This window comes from Lissotriton vulgaris, chromosome 4_1, assembly GCF_964263255.1.
Source record: "Lissotriton vulgaris chromosome 4_1, aLisVul1.2, whole genome shotgun sequence".
In the NCBI taxonomy this organism is placed as follows: Eukaryota; Metazoa; Chordata; class Amphibia; order Caudata; family Salamandridae; genus Lissotriton; species Lissotriton vulgaris.
The window spans coordinates 1,818,092,747-1,818,107,489 of NC_141691.1; the positions used below are offsets into that span (position 1 = coordinate 1,818,092,747).

Consider the following 14,743-nt stretch of genomic DNA (forward strand, 5'->3'; position numbering starts at 1 on the left):
CCCTTCCTCTTTAACGTACATGAGGCAGCCAGGAGGTTAAACAACATGAAAACATCCTTTTTGCAATGGACGATTGCAGGTAGTGACCGATCAGTACTCAATTTACACATATTGATTTGTGCCCTGCTCCCTGATACATCAGTTACTAAGATCCATATTGGCGTGTAACAGGTGAGTATAACAGACTTTACAATTAATTACATTGCAGTAGAATCAGGTAGGGAGTGAAGATGGAAAATGCATGTTGCGTTTGCCTTTTCATTACAATAATGTAGTCTAAAATACAAAAATATATGGCCAACAAAATGCAGTTGCACCTCCCAGCCCATTTTAGGTGCATTTCTATTTTTTATGAAAGATGGGTTTTGAAGAACTATGGGAAATCTAATGTTGCCAAAACATACCAATATCATTACAGAACTTTACATGAGCCCTGAGAGCACGCCCTTCAGACAGCAGTCTGTATATATAACTTACTCAGTACAAAATGTATGTGTTACAAAAGTAACAAATACGCTTGCCTTTCCAAACAGAACTTAAAGAAGAAGATAGAAGGGTGTGTAAACATAGGTTTGCATATGGAAGATTACCCAGCTCTTGTCCCCTTTAACTTCTAATTACTACTATGTTGTCATATGCTGTTCTTACATTTATTGAATGTTACCATATATGCAGGGCACAAACTTCAATTACTTGGCATCACAGCAACTTCCAGGTTCTCTGGTGATAAGAACGCCATATGTTACTGTAACAATGAAATATTGTGTCACATACTTCTGCAGTGATCACTTTGTGTGCACTTTAAATTTTGAGATGTTCATATTTGGAACGCTAAAACACTAATATATTTTTTTTCCTTTTAATTATAGCTACAAGTGCACGTTTTAAAGTAAAGTGTTAAATACGTATTTATCTAGCCTGTAAACAATTAGGCAGAGGCGAGTCACGTTATGCCATGAGCAACTCATAAACAATACATTTGCTGTCTTTGAATGTGTGCAGTATTATCCAGATTTGAGTAATTTGGGATTTATACAAAAAAGAAAATAAAACACAACACAGGCATGTATAAATTAAACAAAGCAAGTAAGATCCTTTCCCTGCTAACACATACAGCTTGTAGAAGAGCTATAGTCATGTCAAAACCACTTTACTGAAAGAGGGTAAAAAGAGAGTATGACAAGAGTAGACATGAACGTTTTTCTTAAAGTACTTCGCAGCAAACACATGCAGGATAATCTATGAAGAGATCAACACTAAACTAAACTGAGTATTTGTCAAAAACAGTTAAAGAATAAACATCTGTGACTCTGTGGTACTATTCAGCACTGTTGTGTAGGGAATGAGAGCTTAGGAAATATTTAAGTAGGAGCTTAAACAACAGCTTAGTACATTAGTTAGAGTCTGGCGTACAGGATACTCCACCATAAATTTGGTGGGGTATTCCATCTGCTAAAGTTGTGACTCCCCCATTTTTTTAGACACAGGAAATTGCCATATTTCTGACAGCAGAGCCAATGCTGGCACCACCCTTAGAAGCCTTTGACCGACGGTTCGACTGACATTGGATGTCAGTCAATGGATATCAGCTCATCCGCCCTATAGACAGCATATTTTCCAATGCCTATTTTTCCTGTTCAAGATTGCCAGAGAAAGCCTGACAGCCCCAATCAGGAATAGTGATAATAAATCTAACGTGCTGGGGGAAAAAAAGGAGGTCAGGCTAATTGTTAGAAATGGAGGTCTCTGGTTTGCAGTGGTATGCACCGTGTCCAAGTAGGGACCCTTAATTCTAGTCAGGGTAAGGGAATTACACGCCCAAAATAACCCCAGCTCACCCCTTTGGTAGCTTGGTACCAGCAGTCAGACCTAGCTCATTTATACATAAAGCGCGCAGCAGCACAGTGAAAACACTACAAATGGACACCACACCAGTTTAGTAAAATAACCAATCTTATCTAAACAAAATAGGATCAAAAAGACAAAAAACCAACAAACATAAGCCAAGATATCACTTTTTAAAGGTTTAAGCAAGTTTGTCGATAGAACTCTATGGATGCATTTATTTTAGCACAAAGTTACTTTGATGCTGCAAAATCTGAGACAAAATACAGCAGCAGAGAAGGGAAGCATATAAAAACACAAGCAATGCATTGCTTCTTGAGTCCCAGGGGAATGGAGTGTCAGTGTTGCGTCAATTCCTTACTGCAAGGAAAAGTGATGTGTCAAATTCCAAACATGCAGCCTTAGGCTCCTTACGGCTTTGCTGGATACTTGGCACACAAGTGCTGATGCATGGAAAATACAGGGGCGCTAGATAAATGCAGCAGAAAACAGTCGATTTTCACAGTCGTGTACAGGTGATTCCTTTAGTCGCACATCAAGGCCTGCATCTAAGTCAAAGCAGAGGTCTCGGACGTCAGAGACACGGTGCTCAAGATTCGGGGTGCTGTGATTTCTCAACGCACGACATTGATTCTTCTGCTGCAGTCCGTGATGCATTGTTTTTTCAATCGCACAGCAAGCTTGCAGTGAGAAAAACCGGAGCTGAAGGGCAATGCATAAACTTTCAGTCCTTATGCAGCGAAATTACCTCCATGGGCCCAGAAATGGAATTGGCACTACTAGTCATGTTGGAACTCGCAGCAGAGGGGTTCAGTGGAGAAGAAATATTTGATGGCCCTGAGACTTCCAATAGGAGGCAAGCACACACAATCCCTTGAAGAACCTTGATAAGCAGGATAGGAAAGTACAGCACAGTCCTTCCTCTGCCCAAAACAGAAGCAGCAAGCAGCAGGCTAGCACAACACAGCAGAAAGCAAAGTGGCAGTTCTCCTAATACAGCTTTTGCATCTCTTCTTCTTGGAAGAATCTCCTCTTGAGTCAGACATTTTTTTTAAATGTGGGGTTCCAGGTCCTATACTTATACTCCTTTTTGCCTTTGTACTAGGCATGCTTCAAAGGATAGTCTTTGTTGTGCGCAGATACTGCCTTGCCCTGACCTGACTCCAGACACACTACAGAGGGTTGGAGGCAGCTTTTTGCGAGGACAGGTACAACCCAATTCAGGTGTCAGTGACAACTCCTTCCCCCACTCTCCCTCAGCAAGGCTCTTCAACCTGGTGATAGGCAATCAGGATATGCAGGGCACACCTCTGCTCCCTTTGTTTGACTGTCTAGAGTGAATGCTCAAGCAGGCTAACTGTCAGTCTACACCAGACGTGGATTTCACAGGCACGCACCCCAAACTCCAAATCTATATATTTTCCCAATTGAAAGTTACACTTGTAAGGGGTTACAAAGCAGCTCCAATGATAACTTTTGGGAGAGAAAGTCCTTGCAATGGTGAAAACGAAATTAGCAGTATTTCACTATCAGGACATGTAAAAGACACCGATACATGTCTACCGTTGACATACACTGCAGACTAGCAATGGGGATTCCTTGGGCCTGTCTTAGGGGTGCATTAAATGTAATAAAAGGGAAGGTTTGGTACTGGGCGACAGGGCAGTTTAAAACTGCACTTGCAGTCTCTGCAGTGGCAGGCCTAAGACATGTTTGCAGGGCTACTCATGTGGGTGGCACAATCAGTGCTGCAGGCCTACTAGTAGCATTTGATTACATGTGCTGGCCACACGCAGTGCACTTTACTAGGGACTTACCAGAAAATCAAATATGCCAATCATAGATAACCAATAATAATCACAATTTGAACAGGGAGAAAATGCACTTTAGCATTGGTCCGCAGTGCTAAAGTGCCCTGAGTTAAAAAAAAAAAACAGTAAAAACGAAGTCCAGCATACAAGCAAAAATACAGGAGCCAGAGGCAAAAAAGACTGGGAAAACTGCACCAAAGATTCGTAGTCTAACAGTATTTGTTTCTAGCAACTAACTATGACTTTGTAAGTTCATTTAGAAAAAAAAATCTGTGCAGGCACACTGAAAATTGTGCCCAAACAGCACTGCTTTAGTGCCTTCAGTAAAGCCATCATGAGAGCAGTTCTGCTGGAAGGCCAGACACTCAGCATGCCAGGACAGTGGCGTACATCAATCCACTCACCTGGTAAGAAGGTGTGAAGTCTGTCATACTTTAACTAATGCCCCAAGTCACTAAGAAAGAATCTGAAAGCAGTAACATGCAAAAAAGCAAATTTTAGGTCCTAGGAGAAAGATAGCTTTAAATGTCTTTTGACAGACCTATTCATTCAAATTCATAATGCATCTTTGGCATGGGCTTTGGATGAGGCCCTTGCTCATGATTTGATGGCATTGTTGTCTGTTGTTTTTCATCCTATTTTGTGTTTGTCCTGACCAGTAGCATTTTGGTTTCACAGCAATCAGATTCGATGAGTTGCATCTGATGTCAGGAGCTATTGTTGATTTTGTTTGTTTCTAATTTATACAACTTTTAGCACTCAAATGGAAAGCATTCTCACCCAATTACTCTCTCCAGTTGTTAGCTCTTTGTGTCTTCCTCCATTTCCACCCATCTACTATCTTCCAAATCACTGTTCACACTCTGTGTCTATCAACTTCTACTTCTCTCTTCTTTCATCGCCTGTTATTGCTCATACGCTCTCAGAGTTTTAATTAACTATGCCCTTCGTTTCTTTCCGCGTTCCTCATAATGCCTACTTTTCTTTCTCTGAGCATCGCACCAGGGTATTTTTACCCTCTTCACTTTTTCCACAATCTTGCCTCATTGACTGCTACTTTTTTCTTCTTCACAGCTTGTGATGACTAAAGATGCAAAACAAAACATCATCAGAACTTGAATTGTCTTAAGCATCTAAGAAGTCATAGTTACTTAGTTAATACCTGAAACTATACATTCAGTTTTGGTTGTGTATATAAATCACCAATATATTCTTGCAACAATAGGGCAAATTCTTCAAAACTGTTAAGGAGATTCACTCAGATCCTTGTCAATGACTATCATAACAAGCTAAAGTAATTTAAATTTAGGACTCAAAAAGCTATGCAATTGTTTGTGGTTTGAATTCTTAAACAAAATCACAATGGATTTGTTCATAATTGTCTTATGACCAAAGATTGAGGAGATACTTTCGGAAAACTATAGGCAACTCAACTAATCAATTAAAAAACGTCAGCCTGCTACAAGATACTGTACCAGCCTAAGGTAATGCATCTTGTTTTGTGAAAGCTGAGTAGTGAATAACACTGCACCCACCTCTATCTCCTCACCAATGATTTGCCAGGACGTTTCTTTCTCTCTTCACTTACCAAGTATCCATGCATATCTCTCATTATCACTGCACACAAGCAAATACGAAAACAGAGCTTGAACTACCTTAAGCATTTAAGGACATAGCCAAACAGCTCAGCCTTTAAACAATATTTTCTGTTTAGTTTTTATATATAAGTTGCTCATATATCATACCAATGATAGGGCAACTTGTACAAAACTATATGACAAATATTGTCCAGAATCTAGTTAAAGTGCAACATTCCTAATCATTGAAATATTCATATAGTGCAGAGAAAAACAAAAATGCTTAGATTTGCGTAGGTGAATGTTCAAACGTATGTGTTTTAGTCCACCCCCTCTGTTTGATCCCCATGGGTAAAATGACAGTAACATTAGGTTTTCTAGGTCTTTTCATAAGACTTCTGTTAACAACTTAAGATATTTCAGCATACTGCAGTGGTCCCTAATAACAGTCCACGGTACTGCAGTTTCCCTGGAGAAAGAGGTTTTTGATAAATGCTATTAGAGCCAGTGGGCAGCTGCCGCCAACCTAAAGTTGTAGGGTGGCTGGTGGTGGAGAGGGAGGAGGGTTGGGGGGGAAAGAAAGAAAATATAATATAAAATAAAAAATACTTTTATATGCTGCTCAGCTTCCGCTGGCCCTGCCTCGTGACTTCTGACTTCGGCCGGCTAGAAGGGGATTGGCCCTCATGGCCTAGGTCCACACCCAATCCAGATGCTGCTCTCAAATGGGAGCAGCGCCAGGATTGGTCTGAGTGACCTCCTTTACTGCTCAGATGGTGAGTTGGAGCCTGTGGCCTTTCTCCAACCTGGCTCTGTAACACAGCCAGTTGGTGAAACATATGTGCGCCTAGGATGGACGGCCAAACACACATTCTCACTTATGAGTGCACACTACTCCATCTCTCTGCCATGCCCGGCCTGGCATTGCCCTATACCTATTGTATTGAAGGGCTCAGACAGCATACATAAAATGATAACATTGGGTTATTATCATTTTATTTATCGTCTGCTGGCACGGGGTGTGGGGTGACTCTCCTCCGCCATTACGGAGGAGCCGCCCCTGATTAGAGCTTTCCCTAAAGTACAGCAAGACAGCAGGTTTAAGGCAAATGTTATTACATTCCCACTTTGAACTGTGCAATGATGAAATCTATAGATACATGGCGCTGACACAATGATGGAATATTTGGGTACGTTTTGACAAAAGTAACATCTTTCTACATTTTTGTTCTTTGTGTGGCGGTTGTTACTTGTGATTTGCTTTATACATCTATGGTCTCCCATATTCCACACCTTGGTATTTTCAGTAATATTACCCCTAGTAATTGCTTAGAACAGCAGCTGTGTTATAGAAAATAAAACCCAGGCCCACCAGTGGTCTCAGAGGTCCTACTACTGGCTACTTTACTGTAGTGTTTTTTTTTACAATCGTTGTTGAGAAACCATCTGCGTTTTTGCCTGTAAAATGAAGGGCCTGAATATAGGGATCCAATTCAAAGTCAGTTTTTAATTACTGCTGGGTATGAGAAATGGCAGGATCTGTCCCATTGAAAGCTTGATTCAAGGTGTGCCACAGAAAACAACCAAGTGAAACTGACCAAGCGTTTAAAGTCCCTGCTTTACTTGCAGCTGTAATAAAATGTGAAAGATACATTCAGAGAACTCTGATTTTTGTTTTGTTTTAGAATACACTGAAAGGAGGCTGAGGGCCCGATTCACAGAATGAACTTAAGACTTAATCCTAAACTTACTACTATTTTGGTATTCACAGAATGCACTTACTACTTTTGGCATTCACAGAATGCACTTGCTACTTTTGGTATTCACAGAATGAACTTACTACTTTTGGTATTCACAGAAGTTAGGATTTTGTCTTAAGTCTGTCTTAAGTCTGTCTTAAGTTTGTCTTAAGTCTGTCTTAGGTCTGTCTTAAGACAAACTTAAGACAAAATCCTAACTTCTGTGAATACCAAAAGTAGTAAGTTCATTCTGTGAATGCCAAAAGTAGTAAGTGCATTCTGTGAATCCCAAAAGTAGTAAGTGCATTCTGTGAATACCAAAATAGTAGTAAATTTAGGATTGACTCTTAAGTTCATTCTGTGAATCGGGCCCTGTATTCGCTGCTCACAGTGTTTAGTTTGCTGCATATCCTATGTTTTTTGAGACATGATTAAGTTGTGTAAAAGAACCGATCTGTTTCTGGTTACTGATAATTACATCTATAAATGTAAGTGTGTAGAAGTTTTTCTGGTTAATAGTTCACTGCTGAATTTTTAGGAGCTTGTACTAACTAGTCTTTGTAAAAAAGCAAAGTATTGTAACTTTTTATTTTTAAAACATTTAGTAAAATGCTTACTTTGTTACTATACAAGACCCTTCAATGTGCAATGCAATAAAGCACTGACAAAGTCAATAGTTTGTCTTTCTTACAGCTGAGGCATTTTGACGTTGCCAGTGCTTGTTTTAAGTAAAGTTAGCAATTAATTCCAGAGTATCAATGCTGTGGAATACTAAAATTACAATTGGCTGATTTATTGTGATACAGCATACTGACCAGCATAATTTTTCCTCATAATCAGTTTTCATAAACGACTTTTCAACTGGCAAAAGGCCCTTAAAAGGACATAGGGAATAACGTAGCAAAATGATTCGAACTAACGGGTTGGGACCAGGGTGAAAAGAAATATTTAGAACGATGAAAGCAACTAGCTATTTAACAAGTTATACTTATTGCAACTTCTTTGATGGAAAAAAAGTAAACACATGATGTAACCTAATCTAACCTGAACCTGTGTTATACATAGATCCCATAGGAATCCATGTGGCAGGAACACTAGCTGGAACACTTTTTCCATGGGTATGCATTAAAGTGAAGCTGTATACATTACGCGGTGAATGTGTGCTTCTGGTATGACTACAGCTGTTCATCGGAACTTCAGGGAATATGTGTGCCGCAATCCCTCATTAAATATTTAGCTTTTAAGCGAGAATAGAAAACCACAAGAGCTAACCCTTAGATGCTGCTTGGAGTTAAGTGCCCAGTTAACTCCAATATCGATGTTGACATAGATAAGTAGGTTGCCAGAAATGGAGATATGTAAAGAATCCTTTTAATGTCCTAAATATCAAATGAGACATGTAAACTTGTGGCCTTTAACAATTTCAAATGAAGACTGGATAAAGGAGGACACATTCTAAGCACAAGGAGTGACACCATTAAAAGAGGACTGCCTTGGTCTATCTGCTTTTCGTTCAAGTTCGCAAACCAAGAACATCCACATCCACTGAAGGAAATCTAAGAATGCCTTTTGGCGATATCACCCACAGAAGAGGAATGGTAATAGGAAAAATGTGTAGTCTCTCAGATATGACTTTCAAATGAGGAAAATGTTTATTCATCTCCACGAGTTGGAATATGCTTTCTGGCTCTTTACATAGAACAAGACTCTACAGAAAGTTGGATAGCTTTGGTCCAGTATTCCTGGGCTTGGTTGAAGCCTTTCAGTGGACTACATGAGTTTGGTCTTGGGACAGTGTTGCGCTATTGATACTACAGGATTGGTCATAGCGCTGTATTAAAACTCAAAAAAATTGATTACGTCCACTGTACATTTCCTGGAGAAGGTAGTCTATACAGACCAGTGACCATCTAATGCCTTTTTTATCATTCAGCTTGAGTAAGATGATTTAAAATAGGATATAAAAAATAGGTGAAGAGTTCAAATTAAATAGGTAGAGTATTTTTCAAGTATCGTCTTTGGCGGGTGTCCTGCTTGGCGGAAGCCATCCACTACAGCTGTGTTGGAGATCATCAAAGGTCCAGTCAAAGACATTATAAAGAATGAGGAAGATGAATTTACAGAGAGGGCTATGCAGATGTGTAGTGTAAAGAACTACAATAGATAAGGTTAGAGTTTGAGAGTGGTGGCATGAGGTGTAATGACAGTCAACCCTATAACAAAAGCCAAAAAAGCACTATTGTGAAATCTGATTAATTCAAATCGATATTGTCTCTGCTATATTTAAATACTAAGTTGATCCCTTCTGACCTCCTCCCTTCCCAAGATCTTATTTATTTATTTATTTTGTAAGTTTTGTCTTGCGCGAACATGACCCAAGTGGGTATCAGAGAGGATGACTAAGAGAAAGGCATATAGTTCAAAGAGACACACCAAGTTACAAGTGGGTCAATGTGTCACAAGAGTAAAACTTACATGGTTGAGGGCAATAGGTAGCAGGCTATTGCAGCATATACATCAAGCGCAAAAGGGACATTAAGGTAGGGAACAATAGGTCACCACATATGACATGTTACAGCTAGGACAACCAAAAAGTCTTGAGGTTTGAGTAGCAAGGTTTCTAGATCAGCGCCATATTCATTAGTAGTTTTTTCATTTCCCTTTTGAAAGCAAAGGTGGATGGAATAAGCCTTGTCACCACTAGAAGGGTGTTCCAGATTTTCGGGGCAATGCCTGAGAATGTATGGTTGTAGGTTTCAAGCTTATTGAATTTCTTTGGCTTGAGCCGTAAGGTGCCGGTGCTCCTCGTGGGCCGGGAGCCCCCAGAGAGATCCAGTTTATTTGCCAGGTAGGGAGGGGTATTGAAGTGAAGAGCTCTATGGGTCATACAGGCAATCTTTAATTGGATCCTTTCCTCAAAGGGTAGCCAGTTGAGTGATTTCAGGTCAGGTGAAATGTGGTTGGTTTTCTTAGAACCCGTGATGAGTCTCGTAGCCGCATTTAGCGAAGCTCTGATAGGGGCTAAACTAAGTTTTGGTAGTCCGCATAAAGTAGCACTTCCATATTCTAGTCTGGAGATGACAAGTGCCTGCACTGCATATTTGAAGTCCTCATGAAAAAGTAAACATAGTTGATGATAAAATCTCAACAATATATAAGACAGAGGTTATTGAAATTGACAGTTGGGCACTTTGAGCCAAATGTGGCACCTCCTTCTTTTCTAGTGGCTCTCCCTTCTATTCCTATTTTATTTGTGTACTTTAATTCAATTTAGATTTTATAATTGGTATGAAAATACACCCATAGACTTTTTGCTTGTTTCCTACCTCACCTGCCTATTAAAAGACCATATTTTTCTTTTGGAACTTATGCTGCAGTTTGATTGGTATCATGCCTCTAGGTCTGAAAACTGGCATTGTCCCTTACATACAGTTGGGGAGAGGATGTGGCCTAACGGCTAGGGCGGTGGACCTCAAAACTGGGGAACCTAGTTTGAGTTTCAACAACGATGCTCAACATTGGGCAAATCACTTCATCTCCCCTGCTTAACAAAAATTCATGTGCCTATCTGTAACAAAACTGGTGCTCATGTAAAGCGCTCTGATACCCGATACCTTTGGGTCAAATTCGCACTATATAAAACTCCAAGAAACAAATACATCTTACAATATAGACCAGTCGAGGCCCAATTATCCATTATGTTGCCAGCTCATTTGTGGCATTCTTGTTGTACCCAGGTTCATCAAAATGGCTGCGGTTTTACTGCTAGAAGGAGTTTGTGCCACTCAGTGTTCTGTCTTAACACTTCTGCAGTCATGTTTTAGATCTGGACAAATGGATAGAGACAGCCCTGCAGGGGATCTTGAATGCTCGGTCCTGTGGATGGTGGAGTCTATGGTCTTACAGGTCACATGAGACAGTTTGGCTGACCTTTGCGGTTCTAGACAGGGGCTTCCTTCTTGGTAGATAGGAAGTGTCCAATGTAGTTTTACATACCTCAGAGCATGTAGTCAAAGTTTTGTTTATGCCTGTTCCTCCTCGACTGGACACATCGGCTGTGGGGCCCCTCAGTGACCCCACATTTCCTGAACCCAGTGTCATATGCATTTTGTTCTCTTGTTCCTCCTCTTAGCAAGGCTTCAATGGCATTGCCAGCCAAATGTCAATGATAATCTCTAACCCAGGTATTTTCCAACCTGTCCGATTTAACCTAGACATAGTAAGGGTATGCTTCAGAAATAAGTATTGATTATTACTAGTAGACAGACTAGAACTTACTATCCTCGATATGAAATGTCAATTAGCCCTTTTCACTATTTGCTCGCACTTGATTTTAGGCACAACCCTAGAGCTAGTTATTTTTTTGTTAATTTGGAAATGACTTTGTCTTTGCAAAAAAAAGTGCAATAAAAATGTTTCCATATTTCCCAACTTCATCTGTTAACACTGCAAATAATCCAGTATAATTGTGTCGTAGTTGTGTGGGCTGCCAGCCATTTTTACACATTTTACTGCACTTCACTCTAAGATATTCTCCCTACAATCTTTTTTGAGTGACTGCAGAGACAAGAATGCTACAGTCCATTCAGGATCTGCATCTCAAAAGACGATTCAACTGGGTGCAGACCCCGCATGAACAATCTCTACCGAAACCGGTAATCAGGTACATTACCTGTTCCAAATGATGTGATCTTTCAATTTTGGAAAATACCCCCCTCAAATTCACTTCTAAAGGGGGCTTGAACCTATCGGTTCAGGCTGATAATACTTGGAGCAGTGTCCCAGAGTCTCACTCTATGACAAATCCACATATGATATTTCAGAAATTGCTTAACACCCAAGTCTTTGCTTAAGTCCCCCTACTTTCTATGTGGCACCATTGCTTCTGTTCAGTTGTTGTTCAGACCAGTGTCTAAACATTTTCAGGGGAAGGAAAATGGAAGAGATGGGGAGAGGGATAGGCAAAGGGGGTGGGGAAACAGAAAAAGGTAACGGGGAAAGGGGAAGGGAAAATGGGAAAGAGTAAATAGAATTGGAAAGGGAAAGGGGAAGGGAAAATGAAAGGAAAAGGGGTAGCGAAAGGGGAAGGGAAAGAGGAAAGGGTAGGTGAGGCTGAAGGGGAAGGGGAGGAGTTAGGGGAAGGGAAAGTGAAAGGGAACCGGAAAGGGCAAAGGGGAATTGAGAAAGTTGAAAAAGAAAGGGAGATGGAATGGGATAGCATATTATCACCAGAAACATCGTATTTTACCTAATCTTTGAAGACCGAACTGCCCATAATCCCTTCCCTGGATAAATCCTTGAAAGACATACGTAGCACCATCTGGTTCAGCAGAAACCTATGAATAGTAGATATGGAAAGAAATATGACTCAAACAAAATGTGACATTGGGAAGAATATAAAGCATAACTTTATATAGTGACAATGATATACATGAACATAATCTGCTTGCTAAGTATACATAGCAAAATGAAGGGCAAAAATGTCTAGCTTTTTATATTTTTTTCATTTATGTTGCTTCCTATCGAAAATATGTATTACATATACTCGGCAGCATGAGTAACGGTTAGCACATAGACAGCACGTTTGAGAAGCACATTTAAATCATGAAAGAATATATTGTAATAAATTATAAAAATATGTTTGAAACCATGTTCTTTCTGCTCTGATTTGAGCCTGAAGGTTTGTCCAAGTCACTCTCATATCTGAATTTCCGAATGTACATTTTGGAATATTTTACCAAACAGTGCAAATTCTTTTAATATTTGATTAAATTAGGAAAACGCTTGCAATGTGGAAACGATAGGCATACATGGCCTATTTTGGATTGGCCTTCTGATGCCTCATCTATCAGCTATTTAACACTTTCGGACTTCCTTAGCTACTATGGAAGCACCAAACAAAAGTGGAAGTGTCCCGACACACTAGAAGAAAACACACAGAGCATAGGGGACATTCATTGAACATTTTTCTGAGGATAGATTCCTCATTTTGGGATTTTACTTTAGAAAATGTAAATAGTGTTGACTGGTCTGCTATGCTGCCACAGCACAATATTCTCTGCAGTCTCGTAATGCAATTATTTGTTGTTCTATATATAAATAATAGTAACGGTCCATTTATACAGCGCAGAGCAGCTTCAAAAGAAGGTTCTAGGCGCTAACGGAAAATAAAAATGTGTACGTATCAAAAAAGGTTTAAAAAGGAATGATTAAAAATAAAGGTCTTTAATCGTTTTAAAGATGGACCCAGAGGGGGCCAGGCATATGCAAATGGGAAGGATATCCAAATGTTTTGAAGTAAGGAATGAGAAGGATCAGCTCCCTCTTCTGTTTCTAGGGACGTTTTGGACATGTAGAAATGCCTGAGTGAGTTCACTGGATCTGGATGGAAAATATGGTTTGATCCTTTTTCTTATGTAGATAGGGACTTTCAAGGATAGAGCTCTAAAAGTGAATGTAATAGTCTTCAATTGGATAAGTTTGACCACTGGAAGTCAGCGCAGGAGTTTGAAGTGTGGAGAGATGGATTGCAGATTGGAATTTTTAAAGTCTTGCAGCTTCATTCTGTACACTCTGTAGCTGATAGATCAGATAGGCAAGAAGGCCCAAATACAAGCTGTTAGCGTAATCCAATGTATATGCTTCTACAGCGTGCACAGTAGTTTTTCAAGTATGTACTGAAACAAATTGAAGCATTCTTTTGAGAGATTTTAGCTTAACAAAACTCAGAGAAGAAATGTGCTGGATATGAGGTAAGAAAGAGAGATTAGTGTCTGATTTTATCCCCAAATTTCTCACTGTGGAAGAAGAAGGCCTGGGGCAGGGACCATGTTCAACTGGCCATGATCTACTGTGATCAGGAAGGCAGTGTGACCCAAAAACAAGAATTTTAGATTTATCTAAGTTCAATTTGAGACAGTTAAAGTATATCCACTTAGCTAGACATTGCTCAAATGTTGTCAGAGCCTCATCCTTGTTTTTAATTAAAACACAGGAGAAGTTGAGTGTCATCTGTGTAAGAAATCACTTGTAGGCCCCAAGATTCAGTTAATTTAGCCAGTGGTTCCAAATATATGTTAAATAAAGTAGAGCTCAAAACTGAGCCCTGCTGGACCCCATAGCACATCGTTTTTGGCAATAGATGTAAATTGCGGGAGATGAACCACCCGAGATTTGTCTTGGAGCAAAGATTTTATGAAAGCAAAGGCCTGTCCTTGAATGCATTCTTTCTTACCCTACCTGGAAGAAGTTGTTGAGACACTGTATCATGTATGTATTTCATCTATTGAGTATATTATTTATTATTGGATTTAACTCCTGCCTACACATACTCTAGAAAAACATGATTGCATACAATATTTCTAAACACCATGTACTCTGAGCATTGTTTATCTTTCACAATTGTGGGAGATGCAAACTGAAAATGAAGCCAATATTATAAGTATCCAAGCGGCATGAGGTAGTTATTCCACAACTTTTACATCTTTTGGCATTATATATCCACTCTTTCATGGTAACTGCTAATGTCTGTGAAGTTATACTTACAAAACCATCCATGGCCCATTTCTCTTCTTTCATCTTGCTCACTGAAGTGTGGGCAGGAGATTTTATAAGAACTATATGAAGCATTAGACGAGCTTCTTGGCTTTTGTAAACGCCTGTAGACAAAATGAACAGTTTCTGTTTCAGGTTACCATGTAAATTCCCATCCATTAGTCATACATATATGTCAGAAACAAAACATTCAATTGAGACAGGCTTGTAATACACT

At 39.7% G+C, this 14,743-nt stretch overlaps 1 protein-coding gene across 1 annotated transcript in view; it reads right to left on the bottom strand.

Annotated features, from left to right (window-relative positions):
* The window catches only part of CSMD3 (CUB and Sushi multiple domains 3), a 2,596,150-nt gene that overhangs the window by 56,210 nt on the left and 2,525,197 nt on the right, over positions 1 to 14,743 (bottom strand). The window contains exons 68-69 of the mRNA XM_086918068.1: positions 14,518 to 14,630; positions 12,221 to 12,308 (exon numbers count right to left, since the gene is read on the bottom strand). Coding sequence (XP_086774194.1) covers positions 12,221 to 12,308; positions 14,518 to 14,630 — 201 coding nt within the window. The remainder of the gene's footprint in view (positions 1 to 12,220; positions 12,309 to 14,517; positions 14,631 to 14,743) is intronic.